At 51.6% G+C, this 15,930-nt stretch overlaps 2 protein-coding genes across 2 annotated transcripts in view; both read right to left on the bottom strand.

Annotated features, from left to right (window-relative positions):
- The window catches only part of LOC111160554 (OPA3, outer mitochondrial membrane lipid metabolism regulator), a 43,501-nt gene extending 33,182 nt beyond the window's left edge, over positions 1-10,319 (bottom strand). Inside the window, exon 1 of the mRNA XM_022523741.1 lies at positions 10,162-10,319. Within this exon, the coding sequence (XP_022379449.1) occupies positions 10,162-10,303 (142 nt within the window). The 5' untranslated portion in view covers positions 10,304-10,319. The remainder of the gene's footprint in view (positions 1-10,161) is intronic.
- Positions 10,320-13,732: 3,413 nt separating this feature from the next.
- On the bottom strand, positions 13,733-15,623 carry LOC111160737 (G protein-coupled receptor 4). Its single transcript, XM_022524064.1, has one exon. It carries the CDS (start codon positions 15,593-15,595, stop codon positions 14,507-14,509), a length of 1,089 nt encoding a protein of 362 aa, XP_022379772.1. The 5' UTR covers positions 15,596-15,623; the 3' UTR covers positions 13,733-14,506.
- Between the last annotated feature and the right edge of the window lie 307 nt (positions 15,624-15,930).

Here is a 15,930-nt window from a genome sequence, read left to right as displayed (position 1 = left end):
TGGCTTGTGGGGAAGCTGGCACATTCAGGGCTTTGCATGACTTACATCAGGTCACTGAACAACTCTGCTCAGTTTCTTCAGCCATTAAGGTAGTATTCGTGCTTACATGACCAGTAAGGCGACTTTATATTATTCTTTTTTTTTTTAAGATTTCTTTTTAGTTTGGGGCGCCTGGGTGGCTCAGTGGGTTAAAGCCTTTGCCTTCGGCTCAGGTCATGATCTCAGGGTCCTAGGATCGAGCCCCGCATCGGGCTCTCTGCTCCGCAGGGAGCCTGCTTCCCTTCCTCTCTCTCTGCCTGCCTCTCTGCCTACTTGTGATCTCTCTCTGTCAAATAAATAAATAAAATCTTAAAAAAAAAAAAAAAAAGATTTCTTTTTTGTTTTTAAGTAATCTCTACATCCCATGTGGGGCTTGAACGTATAGCCCTGAGATCAAGAGTTGTGTGCTCTACTGACTGAGCCAGCCAGGTGCCCCTGCTGTATACAAGTCTCTACTGTCTTATTAATAATATCCTTCCCTGCTGTTAGAGTCTAGAAGCACCATTCAGCCCCCTGACCTCCCAAATAGCAAGCAGTGGTATGAGACTCAATTCTGGCCAATAAACAGTGAAGGAAGTCTCTTGGGGGCTTCAGGGAAAAGGCTCTTCTATCTGAAGAGCACACTCGCATTTCCCAGCCCCACCCCATCCCTCCACACACACACACACACACACACACACACACACACACACACACACTCACATACACATACACTCCCTCCCTTGGACACTGCTGTATAAAGGCATGCTGTCTGGATCTCCAGCAGCCCTCTGAAGCCTTGAGGAGAGTTACTGCCTGAACACGAAGATGGTAGAGACAGAAAGAGTCTCGGGTCCCTAATGACACCACCAAGCCACCAAACCAACCACAGAGTCACCTTCCTCCACGAACAATAAATATCCTTTTGATTTAGGTTTAATTAAGATTTCCTGGCTGGGTTTTCAATTAAGCACAGAGGAGCACAAACCGATTCGTATCTTGCTCTTTCTTTCACAATAAACATATATGACTTTCGTAAATTTAGTAAGTTGCTTCAGAAAACTTCAAAGGAGGGGCGCCTGGGTGGCTCAGTCAGTTAAGCGTCTACCTCCGGCTCAGGTCATGATCTCAGGGTCCGGGGATCGAGCCCTGCATTGGGCTCCCTGCTCAGCAAGGAGCCTGCTTCTCTCCCTGCCTGCGTGCTCCCTCTCTCCCTCTCTCTCTCTGACAAATAAATAAATACATAAATAAATAAAATCTTTTAAAAAAAGAAAACCTCAACGGAGAAGAAAAACCTAAAACCCCGAAATAACATAAACTTTGATCCAATTTAAGAAGAGAAATAATAATGGCTACACATTAGGCCCGCAGCAGAGGGTAGCTGCTGTGGCCTTATGCTCATCGAAGGCAGGGCCTGAGTGGGTATGACAGCAGAGGGACAGCTTAGTACACAGGGGGACTGAGGGAGCTCCTGAGGCCATCACCAGCTATATGGGGGTATGAGCTGGGGCTGACTGGAGCTGGAGAGCAGGAAAAGAGGAGCCAAGAAGCTGGAAGGGGGGTAGGACTCCAGGGAGGGACAGAGGGACATCCTGGGGGCCGAGCCTTCAGGGAAGGTCTCTCAGGAAATGACTAGAGTCTCGAGGAGGGGTGGGCACAGAGGAGTAGACAAGGTGTTTCTCTGGGGCACAGGAAGAAAATGTCAGAACTTATGCTTATGCTTATGTCTTGAAAGAGGAAGAGGGAAGGAAGAAGAAGGAAAAGGGAAGAGTAACAAGATAAGGGAATGGGGGTTGGAAGAGAAGAAATCGAGCTTCTCTAGTGCCTCTCAGCAGACAGGTGTCTTCAGCAAACCCCAGATGCTGAAAGGGCGGCACGGGCGCCCTCTCCTGGCCACTCTGCGTAAGGCAGCCCAGGCTGATGGACTCCTGGGGATATTCCCAGACTGTGATTCAAACCAGCCCGCACAAAAGGCCTTCCTAAAAAAGACTCCTGCTCAGAAACCATGGACTGAAGATTTAAACAACGTGAGATCAGGCAAATTCCAACAAGTGCCTCTGCATATGAAGGGTGGGCCTGAAAAATGAGCAGCGGGATTATATGGAGCCAACGGCATGCTTCTCTCATTTGGCTCTCTGTGCCTCCCTTAGGTCTTTGCCAGCTCTGACAGCTGAACACAAAGAATGTCAAAACTAGACTCTTACGAAGGGCTACACCAAGAGTTTCCAAATGTATTTAACAATGTCTGCGTAAGAAAATATTTTTAACGAGAGCAAAAATATTTGGAAAGCCATGAATATATAAACTAAAATATTTTTAAGATATTAATTCCAGGGATGCCTGGGTGGCTCAGTGGGTTAAGCATCTGCCTTGGGCTCGGGTGCCCAGCCTCAGGCTCCTTGCTCATCGGGGAGCCAGCTTCTCCCTCTGCCTGCTGCTCCCCCTGCTTGTGCCCTCCCTCCCTCTCTGACAAATAAATAAAATCTTTAAAATGTGTATATTAATTCCATACCTTCCAATTTTTAAAAAAGATTTTTTAAATTTATTTGTCAGAGAGAGAGAGAATGAGCACAAGCAGGGGGAGCATCAGAGGCAGAGGGAGAAGCAGGCTCCCCGCTGAGCATGGAGCCTGAGGCTGGACTTGATCCAGGACCCTGGGATCATGACTTGAGCTGAAGGCAGATGCTTAACAGGCTGAGCCACCCAGGCATCTGCCACACTTTCTAATTTCTTTTTTTTTAAAGATTTTATTTATTTGACAGACAGAGATCACAAGCAGGAAGAAAGGCAGGCAGAGAGAGAGAGGAGGAAGCAGGCTCCCTGATGAGCAGAAAGCCCGATGCGGGGCTCGATCCCAGAACCTGGAGATCATGACCCGAGCCGAAGGCAGAGGCTTAACCCACTGAGCCACCCAGGCACCCCCACACTTTCTAATTTTTTAACATTTTAAAATGCATACAACATATTCACTGTATTATAGTGCTGACCACACACACACACACACACACACGGAGAATGCGCAACATGTTTCCTTACCAAGAGACCATAATAAAAGCAGTGTTTGGAGGTCACCAGCAGCAGCCTGGCTATCAGGCAACAGAACTCCCGTGCTGCTCTCGAGATTATAAATAGACTCCAGGGAAGTGATTTTTCAAACGTTCATGCGATCCTCCAGACAATGTTAAAAATAAAAATGTCCAGCCCTTCCTTCCCCAGATGGACCCAATCAGGACCCACAGGTGGCCCTACTGGGTAGCTAGGGGGAGCACCCCACAAAACTTTTCTTCCCCTCTTCAGATGTCTGTCAGCACACCAATCCTCTCAGCAGCTACGTTTCATCTGGTATTTATTTAGTCCTTGTACTGAGCTCTGAACGTCAACTGTATCATTTCTCAAAGTTCTAGTTGGTTCTTGTTCCAACTTCCTGGTAATTTCTGATTGCACTCATGTTTCCATAGCCCTATTTTATCCTTTTCCTATATAAACATATTTTATACCCACATCTTTTCATTCTGATAGCCACAGTGGAGGTCTTGACCTCCCACGTTTTGTGTCTGCTGACCCTCACTCATGGTGCCTCTTTTTCTGTATAGTGTGTAATTCTGTATCACGAGATAGGCCCCAACTCCACCTGAAGGAATTCTCCAAGGCTCAGTCAGAGGGAGCACTCCTCCAGAGAGGGCTTGTCCTTGTCAAGTGCACACAGACCTGGATTCACTCTCAGCTTGCTGCTTCCGGCCTTTCAGAGAGTATAATTCGGTCCCCCAGGCCCACAGGAGGGACAGGCAGTGTTCTCAGAGGAGACATTTTCCATCTCCATCCACCCCTAAGGCTGTGCCTTTGCAGGGTGGGTTTTTTCCTAGTTTACCCTGTCCCCAAGGGGTACCTTTCCTGGGATCTGGTTTTACACAAGATGGTCCCCTGCCCAGTGTTCCCACAGGATAGCCCCTGTCCCCAAGACCATATGCATCTGCCCATATCCCCATGAGTATATAAGCCACCTTCAGTATTTAACTCCCCTCCTTGGCTCCCTGCTCCTGCTTTCTCCTTGCTCTGGGAGGAGTCAGTTTCCTTCCCTGCAGGTTCAACATTCCTTTCAAAGGATGCTTTAAGTATTCTGTGAAGCATAAGGTAGTGGGAGGCCCTCTACTCCGCCATACTGCCCTCTCTCTGCTTGACTCAGAGACAGAACTCCAACCCCAGCTCCTAATCAGACACACAGGGTCACTGCCCCCTGCTAGTGAGAAGCATTCTCGGGAAAGCCCAGAGCCTTCCACCTGTGGTCAGCCTGCGAGTGCTGACTGAGGGAAGAGGGACCCATACCATGGGCAGGTGGGAAGTACTGCAGGCCAGGAGTGCACGCGAAGGATCTCAGTGGAAGGTTTTGCATTAAGAGGACGAAGAGGATGAAGACAGAAGCAATGACCATGATGCCTGGCATTTCTAGCCACTCAACAAACGTTTATGCGGCATTTCAGGGCTGGGGCACTGTTGAACACTCCACGGGTAGGAACCCATGGAATCGGCCTAACAATACGGGTACAGACAGCGAAACTGAGGCCCAAAGAAGCTCAGTGGCCTGGCCAGGGTGACAAGGAACGTGGTGGGACTGGGATCCACACACAGGCGGCCTAGCTCCAGAGGAGGGGTACTTGGTGGCTCAGAACAGAGCTCAGGAGGCTGAACTCAAGGTGTGAGCAGGGGAGAATTCTTTTCCTCACCTGTTTCGGCTTCCAGAGGCTGCCCGCCCCTCCTCCACCTTGCAAACCAGCCCGGCAGCATATTCAAATCGGTCCCTTTCCCGCCTCCCTCTTTCACTTACAAGGACCCTTATGATTACACTGGCCCGCCTGGATAAGCCAGGACACTCTCCTTAGGCCCAAATCCTTGATTTAATCACATCGGTAAAGTCCCCTCTGTCGTGGAAGTAACACATTCAGCAGGTTCCTGGGATGAAGATGGGGACATCTCTGGGGGGCAATTTGCGGCCTACCATGAGTAGTACACTAGACAAAGGACCAGCATACTCTAAATGAATAGGCAGAAACAAACTGGAATTTTCCCACTGCCCAGACGCACCCCATGGCCCCTCTGGAAAACATCAGCGACGCCCTCAGCAAGAGCGGTCCCAACCCGCCCAGCGTCGCCAACCTTTTATTTTTTTCTCCCCCAGATAGCTGTGTTTAAAAAGATCCTTGCCGGCACACAGGCTCTCCTTTGCTCTCCCACTGCTTCCTTGCAGTAGATTCAATAAACTTGTGTCTCCTTTGTTGGGCCTCGGGTGAATTCTTTCACTGCCCAGCCCGTGCTGCAGGCCCCCACCCAATGCGGCTGCCCCACTTTGGTGGCCCTCGTGGGGACCCTCTGCAGCCCAGGACTCTCCCCTGATTCTCTGGGAATTTCCTGGCACTTCCCCTCGGTGAGGATCCGAAGCCCCAGGGGGATCCAGCCCACCTGCCCTTGCCCCAAAGGGTGAAGGATTTCCCCCTCGTACCCTTGGGAGGGATCCTTCCCTCCCTTCTCCTTTCTCTTTTTGGCCCTTCGACAGCCTGACCCTCATACCATACCCCTCAGACAACACATTATGGACTCAGATGGGACCCTCCCCTGATGCCGGCTCTCAGCCACCTTCCTCCTCCTCCTCCTCTCCACCTTTTCCCTTCGTTCCCGTGGGTCCAGCCACCATCTTGATCTACAGACACATTCCTAAGCGTCTGAGTGAATCCACCAATTCCATATATGAGTCAAGTCGTGGTCCAACAAGAATTCCAGCCCATACCATCCCAGGGTTCCCTTTCCTAAATCCCCTGGCTCTGGCCACCAAGGATGTTCCCCCAAATCATCTATCAGCATGTTAAACTAACACCATGCTCTGGTCTGTCACTGCACAGAACCCCTGCTAGACCGCCTGTCCAGGAAGGGACAGTGCCCCCCTCCCCCGCCACCATGAAGCAGCTACTGAAGATGGGAACTCTGCCCCAGTGCCAGAGATCCATCACTGTCCATCTGTGTTGTGGGGGGGGGAGCAGTGTAGAGGCCACCTTTAGGCAACAGACTTGAGCAATGGAAACCTGAGTAAGCTCAAAGGGCCCACGGTGACCCTCTGGCTGAATGCAGAGGCCCAACAGACAGCCCACCTGGAAATATCCATAAGCCCCAGCTGCCCAACAGGTTACTTATAACCAGGCACAGGTACCAAAAAAGGAAAATTCCACATGTTCCCCTACCTCCTCACTCCCCCTCTTAACTGTAGCCCCCACCACTGCCTCCTGGCAGACAGTCTCTCCTTTGCTGTCCTGCCTGCTGCTCCCTTGTTGTGTATCCAATAAATTTCTATCGAAAGAAAGAAAGAAGGATCCCTGCCTCCCCACCACAGCGCATCACTGATGATCTATGCTCCTGCATTTACTGTTCACACCCACCACTCCGGCCTCTGCTGGGGGAAGACAGCCAGCCCACCCTGCTGAGTCAAAAGAACTTCAGCCAGAGGCACAGATGCTAGATGTGCCGGTCAGCACTGGAGGCCTGACCCAGAACACACAGCTGCTATCAGCTCTGGAAAATTCCGATCACACGGGGAAGGGCACAGCAAAGGGCAAGCAGCAGCATGAAGATGGAAACAACGTGATTTTTAAAGTATCAATATCAGCACAGTCCAATATGTAATAACATCATGGCCCACTAGACCTATCCCAAACGGGGCGCCTGGTCCTTTCTGTCCAACCAGGTCACGCCCACTCCAGGGGAAATCCTGCCGGCATGGTCTTCTAAACAAATCTACTGGGTATTCATTACCAAGGGGAAAAGGAAAGGTTCTTTCAGTGGTCACCACCTTAACCAAGCGATCCAAGTCTCCATCACAAATGACGGAACAAACAGACATTAGGAGCCCCCTGAGGTGATGTCCTCAGGACACACCGTCATGTGTGTGGGGTTCTTGCCAAAGATGCTGAGTGTGAATCAAATCAGAGGAAGTAGTCCGAAAACTCCAGGTTGTGAGACACTATGGGACAACTGGCTTGGATTCTTCCAAATGTCAACGCCCTTAAAAAAAAAAAAAAAAAAAAAGAAAAACAAGAACATGAGTAGAGAGGAGGATCAGTAAACTTCTTCTGTAAAAAGCCACAGAGTCAATATTCTAGATTTCTGGGCCATAAAACCCATCTCTGAAGCCACTGACAATATGCAAACCAACGGGTGTGCCAATAAAACTTTATTTACAAAGACAGGCTGTGGGCGGGATTGCTGGGCTCTGTAGATTAAAGGACAGTAAAGAGGCATGCTGTGCTCGCTTTGGCAGCACATGTACTAAAAACAGACGCTAATCAAAGGCAGTGCATGATCCCTGAGCGGATCTTAGATTAAAAAGAATAATAAATAGGGGCACCTGGGTGGCTCAGTCAGTTAAGCCTCTGCCTTTGGCTCAGGTCATGATCCCAGGGTCCTGGGATTGAGCCCCCTATCGGGGCTTCCCCCCTCTCTCTCTGCCTGCCTCTCTGACTACTTGTGATCTCTCTCTCTGTCAAATAAATAAATAAAAATCTTAAAAAAAATAACAACAATAATAATAAATAGCTAAAAAGGACATTTTGGGAATAACTGGAGAAATCAGATTATGAGCTACATACTAAATATTAGTTATATATTAAATAATATTGGTATCAATAGCATTATTATCAATGTTAAAATGTTCAGGTGTGATATCGGTGCTGTGTAATATATGAAAATGTGTTTGCTCTCAGGAAACACTGGCTAAAACATTTAGGAGTAAAGTGTTACATCCATAACTTATTTTCCAATTGTTCACCAAAAAAAAGTGTATACATATATAAACACATCCATATACAAGAATGAAGACAGGGGCACCTGGGTGGCTCAGTGGGTTAAAGCCTCTGCCTTCAGCTCAGGTCATGATCCCAGGGTCCTGGGACTGAGCCCCACATTGGGCTCTCTGCTCGGCAGGGAGCCTGCTTCCCCCTCTCTCTGCCTACTTGTGATCTTTGTCTGTCAAATAAATAAATAAAACCTTAAAAAAAAAAAAGAATAAAGACAAAGCAAATCTGCTGGAAGCTAATAACTAGTGAACTAGGCGGTAAAGGGTATGTAACTGATGACTATCCCATTCTTCCTTTCATTTTTAATAATTACTGTTCTAAGTTTATTTATTTTTTTAGTAATCTCTACTCCCAATGTGGGGCTCGAACTCATGATCCCAAGATCAAGCGTCACATGCCCTTCCGACTGAACCAGCCAGGTGCCCCTATACCATTTTTTCTTTCAACTGTTCTGAGGGTCTGAAATTTTAAAAAGAATGGGAGAAGAAAAGTCTCCAGAAACTGACCCTTCCTCCCCACTCACCTCCCACCTTGAGTACTGGGCTCACCTCCTCCCTGCATCCAACCTCTCCCTATGATTGCCAAAGGGATCCTATTAACATATGCCTCAGACCCTGTCCCTCCTCCGCTGATACCTTCTGGTGAGACCCATCCATTCAGGAGCAATGTCCATGTAGCCATTCATCAAACCTACCAGGCAAACTCACCTCAGGGCCTTTGCATGTGAGAGAATGCTTTTTCTCAGGTACCTGCACTGCTTGTTCCTTCCTCTCCTCCTATTCTCACTGAGGTCTCCCTGACACCCCATGGAAACTTCCAGCCTTCCCCCAGACAGTCCTCTTTTTGCCTCCCTCATGTTTTCTCCAGAGCAAGTACTGCTAGCTAATATAATTCATATTTTAATTCATATTCATTTATTTTGTTTACTGGCTGGCTACTCCCTCACCCCATCCCCGCCCCAAGAATGTAAAATTCCCAAGGACAAGATTTTTTTTTGCCGTTGCTTCTTTTCTGTAACCACACCATCTACACAACAGCCATATCTTGGTGCCACCCACTGACTTAACATTTGAAATCCATTCACTCCTCATAACAACATAAGTATTATTTACAGCATAAATGCACAGAGCCTATACACAAAATAACAGTGCCTACCTCGTAATTTGTGAGGATTTAAGGATGGAAGGCCAGTGAAGTGCTTAGCGTAGGGTCTGGCACAAAGCCGAGTGCCCATTAAATGTTGCTATTATATAATACCCATTGTACAGAAGAGAAAACCGGAGCTCCGAAGAGGTTAAGTGACTGGGCCAGGGGGTGGGGTGGGTTGTGCAGATGAGAACCCATGCCAGTCTGACCCAAGAAGCCACTTTCTACACCGGGGCGCTAAGACACATCACACGGTTTATGGGAAAGCCAGTGGCAGGAAACAGAAACTCGCTCTGGGATTCAAGTCCTGACCCTGGCATAGACACCACGTGTGACCTGAGCAATTCACTTCTGGTCTCGAGGCCTGTTTGCTATAAACTGGGGAAGTCATTTCCCCTCCCTGACGTGGGGACAAAAACAAGCGAGAGTCAAAGGAGAGAGCTTATAGGAGAGCACTCTGTTAACTTTCTCCATTCTCAGATCCGCAACTCTGGCAGAGGCCCCACAAACACCAAAGGACCAAAAATTCTGCAAACTTGTGAGTGCACCCACACTCACAAGGAATAAAGGTACGCTCCCCTTAACCACCTGGCCTTGCTGCTCCCCGCTCCCCCTCGACATCATCCCTGCGGTCTGGTGAGGTTTTCCTCACCCTTCAGATCCCCGCCCAGAGGTCTCCTCTGTCAGAAAGCCCTCCCTGAACGCCATGCCAGGTCAGGCACCTCACCGCCCAGGACAAGAGGGCAACTGAAGCACGGGGTGGGGTTTTGGAACTCAAATTATCTAAGAGCGGCCGGGCAAACCACCCGGTCAAGTCTCTCCTCAGTCCCGCCCCCAACTCCTCTCGTCCTGGGATGTCCCAACCATATTACTCACTTCTCCCCTACTATTGGTTCGTCTGGACGTCAGTCTCCACGCGCTCTCTTCCTCTATTGGTTTGTATTCCCAACCCAGGGGCCAGCGTCCCGCCCCGCTCCCTGCCCCACGCCTGAGCCGACTATTGGGCAACCCCCATGCCCTTCTTCCAGGATCCCTCCCTATTGGCTGCAGGACTTTGCCGGTTCGGGCTGTGACTGGTTGTAAACAGAAGTCCATCCCCTGAGCAACCACCAGAGAGGGGTTGGAGAATGAAAAGGTTGGAGGGACGTGGGGTCAAACTCACGCTGAGCCGGCGGGAGGCAGATATAGGTCTTGAAGAACTCGCTCCGGCGGGCGGCCTCCTTAATGCGGTTGGCAAGCGGCTTGCTGACCTGCCGGATGCCCAGGTATAGCAGCTTCGCCATAGGAAACGCGCCCACCACCATCTTGGCGGTCGCACGGGGCACGCGCAACCTTGCTGACTGGGCGGGGCGCCTCCGATCTCTCCCTCCCCCGCCCTCTCGTCTCCGTGCGTGCGTACGTGCGTACGCTCGGGGGTGGAGCACTGCAGGAGCGCTCCCTGATGTCACCGCGTCGACGCTGACGCCTGACGTCCGATCGCTGAATATGCAAATAAAGGCGGAAGTGAGGCGGGTCAGGGGGCGGTGCCGTTAAACGGCTGTTCGCGGGAGCGTGGTTGGATTCCCACGCCCGCCTTGGCTGCTGTCGCCGTGTTCCTTCGTGACGTCTTGTACTTAGGTGGCTTCCCCGCTTAAAAGAGGCTCTTAATTAGTCCTAATTAGGGATAATGAGTCCCAGATACGCTTTCCTCTCAGGTTAGACCTCTCCCTGGGAATAAGAAGAAACCGACCCTGTAGTGAAACAGACCTGGGCTGGGATCCCAGCTCCGCCATTTACTTGCTTGTGATGTTAGGCGAGTGACGTAACCTTTCTGGGCATCAGTATTCCCATCTACAAAATGGGAACTATAAGAACATCTTGTTGGGTAGTTGTAAGGCTTGCATGCAAATCTTGAATGTAAAAACAGTGAGGGAACCGTGGTAGGTGCTTAGAATGGTGCCAGGCACAGTAAGCCCCGGAGAAGCAGCCCTTATTGCTCTGCGGGTCTGAACACTGTCCTGAGGGTGCATTTCATCCCAGAATTAGCGAATCCAGCCCTTTCCTGAGGAACTGACCAGCGGAGGCCCAGAGAGGGGGCCGCGGGAGAAGGTCTCTCAGCCCCCGAAGGTGATGGCCCCGTGTCTTGGCTGCTAAAACCACACCCGTTCTCAAGCAGCCCCACTTCCTCCACTGGTGGGCGAGGGTCCCCAGGGAGCTGGCTCAAGGAGTTTAAGGACATGTTTCAGGCTGTCGTCCTTTAGCCAGCAGGGAGCAAGATCATATAAACAAGGTCAGGAAAGGGTTGAGAGAAATTTCTGGATGGCGAGTCTTGGTGGGTAATTGAGAACGTCTAAGAGAGGGAAAGGGGAAGAGAGGAGCAGCGGAGCGGTGTGTAGGCGGAAACCCCATCGGGGCCCCTTGGCCTTCAGGGCTTTCCTCAGCATCCACTCCAGCTCCTTTGTGTCCTTTTGTCAAATCCCTGACACAAATAGACTTCCATTTCTCCATCAGTAATAATGATGGCACTGACATGCATGAACCCAGATATTCTAAATTCCTTAAAATACCAAGACTCCATAAAAACAACCTTCCCCGGCGCCTGGATGGCTCCGTCAGTTAAGAGTCCGACTCTTGATTTGAGCTCCAGTCATGATCTCAGGGTCGTGAGATGGAGCCTAGCAGGTCAGGTTCCGCACTAAGCTGGGAGTCTGTTTGGGATTCTTCTTCAGCCCCTCCCTCCGCCCCGCCCCTACTCCCTCTCTAACAAATAAATAAAACCTTTAAAAAAAAAACAAAAAACAAAAATAAACAAAAACTAACCACAACACTTTGCAAGATCCCTTCTGGACTGAAGGTGTGATAGAGCTTGGGGTCTATTCAAGGTCCATTATCTCCTTGGGATACCCCCCTTCCCATTTTACAGACGGGCCAACTGAGGCCAGGGGAAGAAAAGGATTTACCCAAAGTTCCAGGCATAATCAGGATGGAGCCAAGGCTGGGATTTCTTGAGTCCCAATCAAGTCATCTCCTGATTCCTGAGGGTGGTAGTCAGGGGGCCTAGGGGCCTACTCGAAGGGTGAGGTTCCCAGGATGGACTTAGGAAACTTCCAAACTGTACGTGACTTTTTTTCTGTTTATTTCATTGCTGTTTCCTCAGCTCCTAGAAAAGTGCCTGGCACACAGTAGATGCTCAATAAATATTTATTGAATGAATGGGAATGAGCATTTCATGGAGGAGTGGAGTGCAGGCTTTCATCTGATTCTCCGAGGGCAGTGTGTTCCAAAAGGTTCTGGCCCCTTACATCTCCATCCCAGTAGCTTTATGGCTTTAGGGTGGGAAAATTACTGGGCCCCATAGATCCCAGGCTTCCCTCTTTTCTCTCCGCACCCAGTACCAAAGCCCCAACTTCCTGCATCTCAGTGATCCCCCCTCCCTTCCTGTAAAACCATTTTCCTCATTAAGTTCATTTTTTTTTTTCTCATTCCCCTCCGCCCTCCTCTTCCTTTCTCTGAGAAGGGTTTCCAGGAACCTCTTCTGGGAACTTCTGGGACAAGGCGGGGTGTATATGTGTAGGAGGATCTTCACATCTCATCAGGAGCTTGGAGCCTATTATACATCCATTGGGAGGAAGGGAGGGAGGTGACCTAGCAGAAAGGGCAAGGCCTATCCAGAGCTGGGTGCTTGCTCCTGCTCTCCAGCCTGGTTATGGAAGGATGCCCATTCCTGGTGATCCCCGAGGGCCAAGAGAGGGAGGGTGACCCCATCAGCCAAGGCGGGCAGCCTCGGCCACCCTGGGGCATGGGAACAGAGGCAGAGATGGAGAGGGGAGAGGGAGCCCAGGATAACCCCAGCGCTGACTCACCAGCTTTGTGACCCTGGCCTAGTCATTTGGCCTCTCCAGTGACCGCCTTGGAACAGGGCCCGGGATCATTCTGAGAGGTCCTTCCAGTTCAGGGCCCCTGGTCGCCCTTTTTCTCAAGATGGGCAAGGGGCTTGTGTTACATAATCCCAAAACGCCCTGTTCTTCTTCCGTCATTTTGAAGTATGCCTCCAAAACAAATCCCAGCGCTGACCACTGTTCCTTGCTCACCCCACCACCACCCTGCTCAGCTGCCTCCTGCAGTCACCTGTCACTGGCCTCCTGGCAGCTCCCTTCCCATATTCTGTTTCCCACTCAGCAGCCAGCGGGATCCTGTTAACATTTAAGTCAAATCCCATCCCTCCTCCGCGAAGAGCCCTCTTGTGGCTCTCCTTTATTTCAGAGTAAAAGGCAAAGTCCTCAACAGGACCTACAAAGCCCCGATCAAAAGATCCAAAAAGATCGGCTGGTCCCTTGCCAGTCCCATCAATCATCAACCATTCCTTTCACCCTCCCGGCCTCCCTCTGCTCCAGCTGCCCTGCTCCACTTGCTCTCCTTCAAAACTCAGGCACTCTCTCACTCCAGAGGCTTTGCACTGACTGTTTCCTCTGCCCGAAGTCCTCTTCCCCCTGACAGCCTCAGGGCCTACCAGCACCTGCTCTTTGTTCCAACCTTCACCTTCACCTTCCCTTGAGCCCTCCCCTGACCACCTCCTCCAGATCCGAGTCCATGCCAGTGGCTGCCCCCCCACATTGAGTTTATTTTGCCCCCAGCACTCTTATCAATTCCAAACATTATATTTATTTTTATTTACTTGTTTACCGTAAGCCCCATGAGGGTGGGGGCCTAGGCTATCTTGGTCACCCTCGCGTTCCCCAGCCCCAGCCAGCACAGGGCTGGGCCAAGAGTGGATATAAATAAATTTCTGTTGAATGAATGAATAAATACCCTTCTCCTGTCCTGAGCCCCTGCCCCGGCCTGCCTAGTCAGCTCTCCAGCTAGTCTGCCCCGATTGTCCTTTGCTTGGGTTCTGAGTCTCCCTCCTCCCCAGTCCTGACTTGGAGAATGCTGTTTGTCCAGAAACTCACACGTGCCCTTCATGCCCTCACTTCCTTAGAAGACCAGGGGCTTCCCAAGGGCAAAAATGACCATGCTACCCCTCGGTGAATTTTTTCTCCCATCTTCTTCAGTCCCCAAATTTTATCATCCCCCCCTTCTTGTCGTTACCTTCTGGAAACCAAATGTTTGACTTAATTTACTTGTCTCCTCCTCCAGGAAGCCCTCCCTGACCCTCAGACTGGGTCAGAGGCCCTCTGGGTGCCCCTGTCTGAGCCTCACCCCCTCTGGGTCATCCCTTTCTGGGGGCAGGTCTGTCTCCCCCATGGGAGTGGGAGCACATGATGGAGGGCCAGGATTGTCATTTGTCACCACTGTGTCACTAGCACCACCCAGCACCCAGTGCCCCTGAATTGTTCAACCGAGTTGTTAGGGGGTCATGGTAGAGGCTGATGATTGGCCAGTGACCCACCAACCTCACTGTTTTCCTGTTTTCCTCTACTCTTATGAATACGAGCACAGCTCCATTTACATACAATTTGCATACAGCAGACCCAAAGGGAAGGGAGCTAAGACTGGAGGAGTGAGGGGTTTCTGCACGAGTTGGGGGTTCACTGAGCGGGTGGCAGCATCTTCAGCTGCACCTGGTCCCCCTGGGAGGGTGGAACCGCCGCCCAGCCAGCTGCCAAGGCCTTGGCCATGCTGTTCCTCTTGGAAGTGAGCGGGGTCTCCAGGGTGAGTGAGGCGTTGGCCATCTCCTGGGGCTTGTCACTGGCCAGGAAGCGGAGCAGGTTGTGCAAGGCCTTGGCCACGTCACTGCGGGCCCCCTCATTGACGAGGCAGTAGAGGATGGGGTCAGCCACGCAGTTGAGGCTGGTGAAGGCCAGCGAGCTGTGGTAGGCCGAGAAGACACGCTCCTCGAAGCCACAGTCCCATGGGCGGCCCAGGTAGACGGCGCTGCGGGAGAGCAGGAGCACGTGGTAGGGCGCGAAGCAGACCAGCACGATGGCGATGAGGCTCAGGGCCAGCCGCTTGATCTTGGCCTTCTCCTGGCGCTCGGTGGACACGCTGCCCCGCACAGCCCTCAGGATGCCACGGTAGGACAGCAGCATGAGGGCCCAGGGGAAGAGGAAGCCCACAAAAACCCGGTAGAGGTTCATCCAGGCCACCCAGCCCTCCATGGGAAACTTCTCAAAGCAGAAGGTATGGTTGTAGCGGTCGCGGAAGAGCTCGTCGTGGAACAGGGGTGCTGAGTTGGCCCCCAGCTCCGTGGCCCAGACCACGGAGCTCACAGCCACGGCTGTCTTGACCCTGCGCAGGCGCGCAAAGCGCAGTGGATGGGCCACCGCCAGGTAGCGATCCACTGAGATGCAGCACAGGAAGGCGATGCTGATGTAGATGTTGGTGTAGAAGATGAAGCCGAAGAGCTTGCAGGAGCCGGGGCCGTGGATCCAGTTGTCGTGGTGCAGGAAGTAGTCGACCCACAGCGGCAGCGTGCAGATGTACAGCAGGTCGGCGATGCTGAGGTTCATCAGGTATACGCCCAGCTCGTTGCGTTGCCGGACCTGGCGGTAGGCCGCCCACAAGGCCAGGCAGTTGGTGGGCAGCCCCACGCCGATGACAAAGATATAGAGGGACGGCGGGAAGAGGTGGTCCACGCGCGAGTCCACGTGGCAGCCGTCCCACGTGCGGTTGCCCATCCTCGGCACTGGGGCTCCCGAGGCTCTTCCCCCGGCCCAGGGGGGCTGTGGGGCCACGGGGGGCGGGAGGCCATCGGGCCCCCTGAGCCCCCTCCTTGGAGGCTCAGGGGAACATGGTGGGCGGCAGTCCACGGGGGAGAGATGAGGGTGACCGTGAATCCTGGACCGGCCTGGGCAGGGAAGGGGAGAGCTTGAGAGGGAAAAGTCAGGGGAAGGATAGAATTATGATCAGAGGGAGGCTTGGGGTGGGAGGGGGTATTAAAAAAAAAAAGCTTTGTCAAGGGGGTGTTTACAGACCCAAACAGAGTGGAAAGGAGGGAGTTGAGGGGTAGCCC

The sequence above is a fragment of the Enhydra lutris genome, unplaced genomic scaffold (assembly GCF_002288905.1).
Source record: "Enhydra lutris kenyoni isolate GAN:26980312 unplaced genomic scaffold, ASM228890v2 scaffoldscaffold77, whole genome shotgun sequence".
NCBI classification, from domain to species: Eukaryota; Metazoa; Chordata; class Mammalia; order Carnivora; family Mustelidae; genus Enhydra; species Enhydra lutris.
Note: the sequence above shows the minus strand (reverse complement) of the source record. Positions and strands in the feature narration are given on the sequence as shown.

Coding starts and splice junctions, on each gene's coding strand:
- LOC111160737 (XM_022524064.1), bottom strand. CDS start 15,595: ATGGGCAACCGCACGTGGGACGGCTGCCACGTGGACTCGCGCGTGGAC.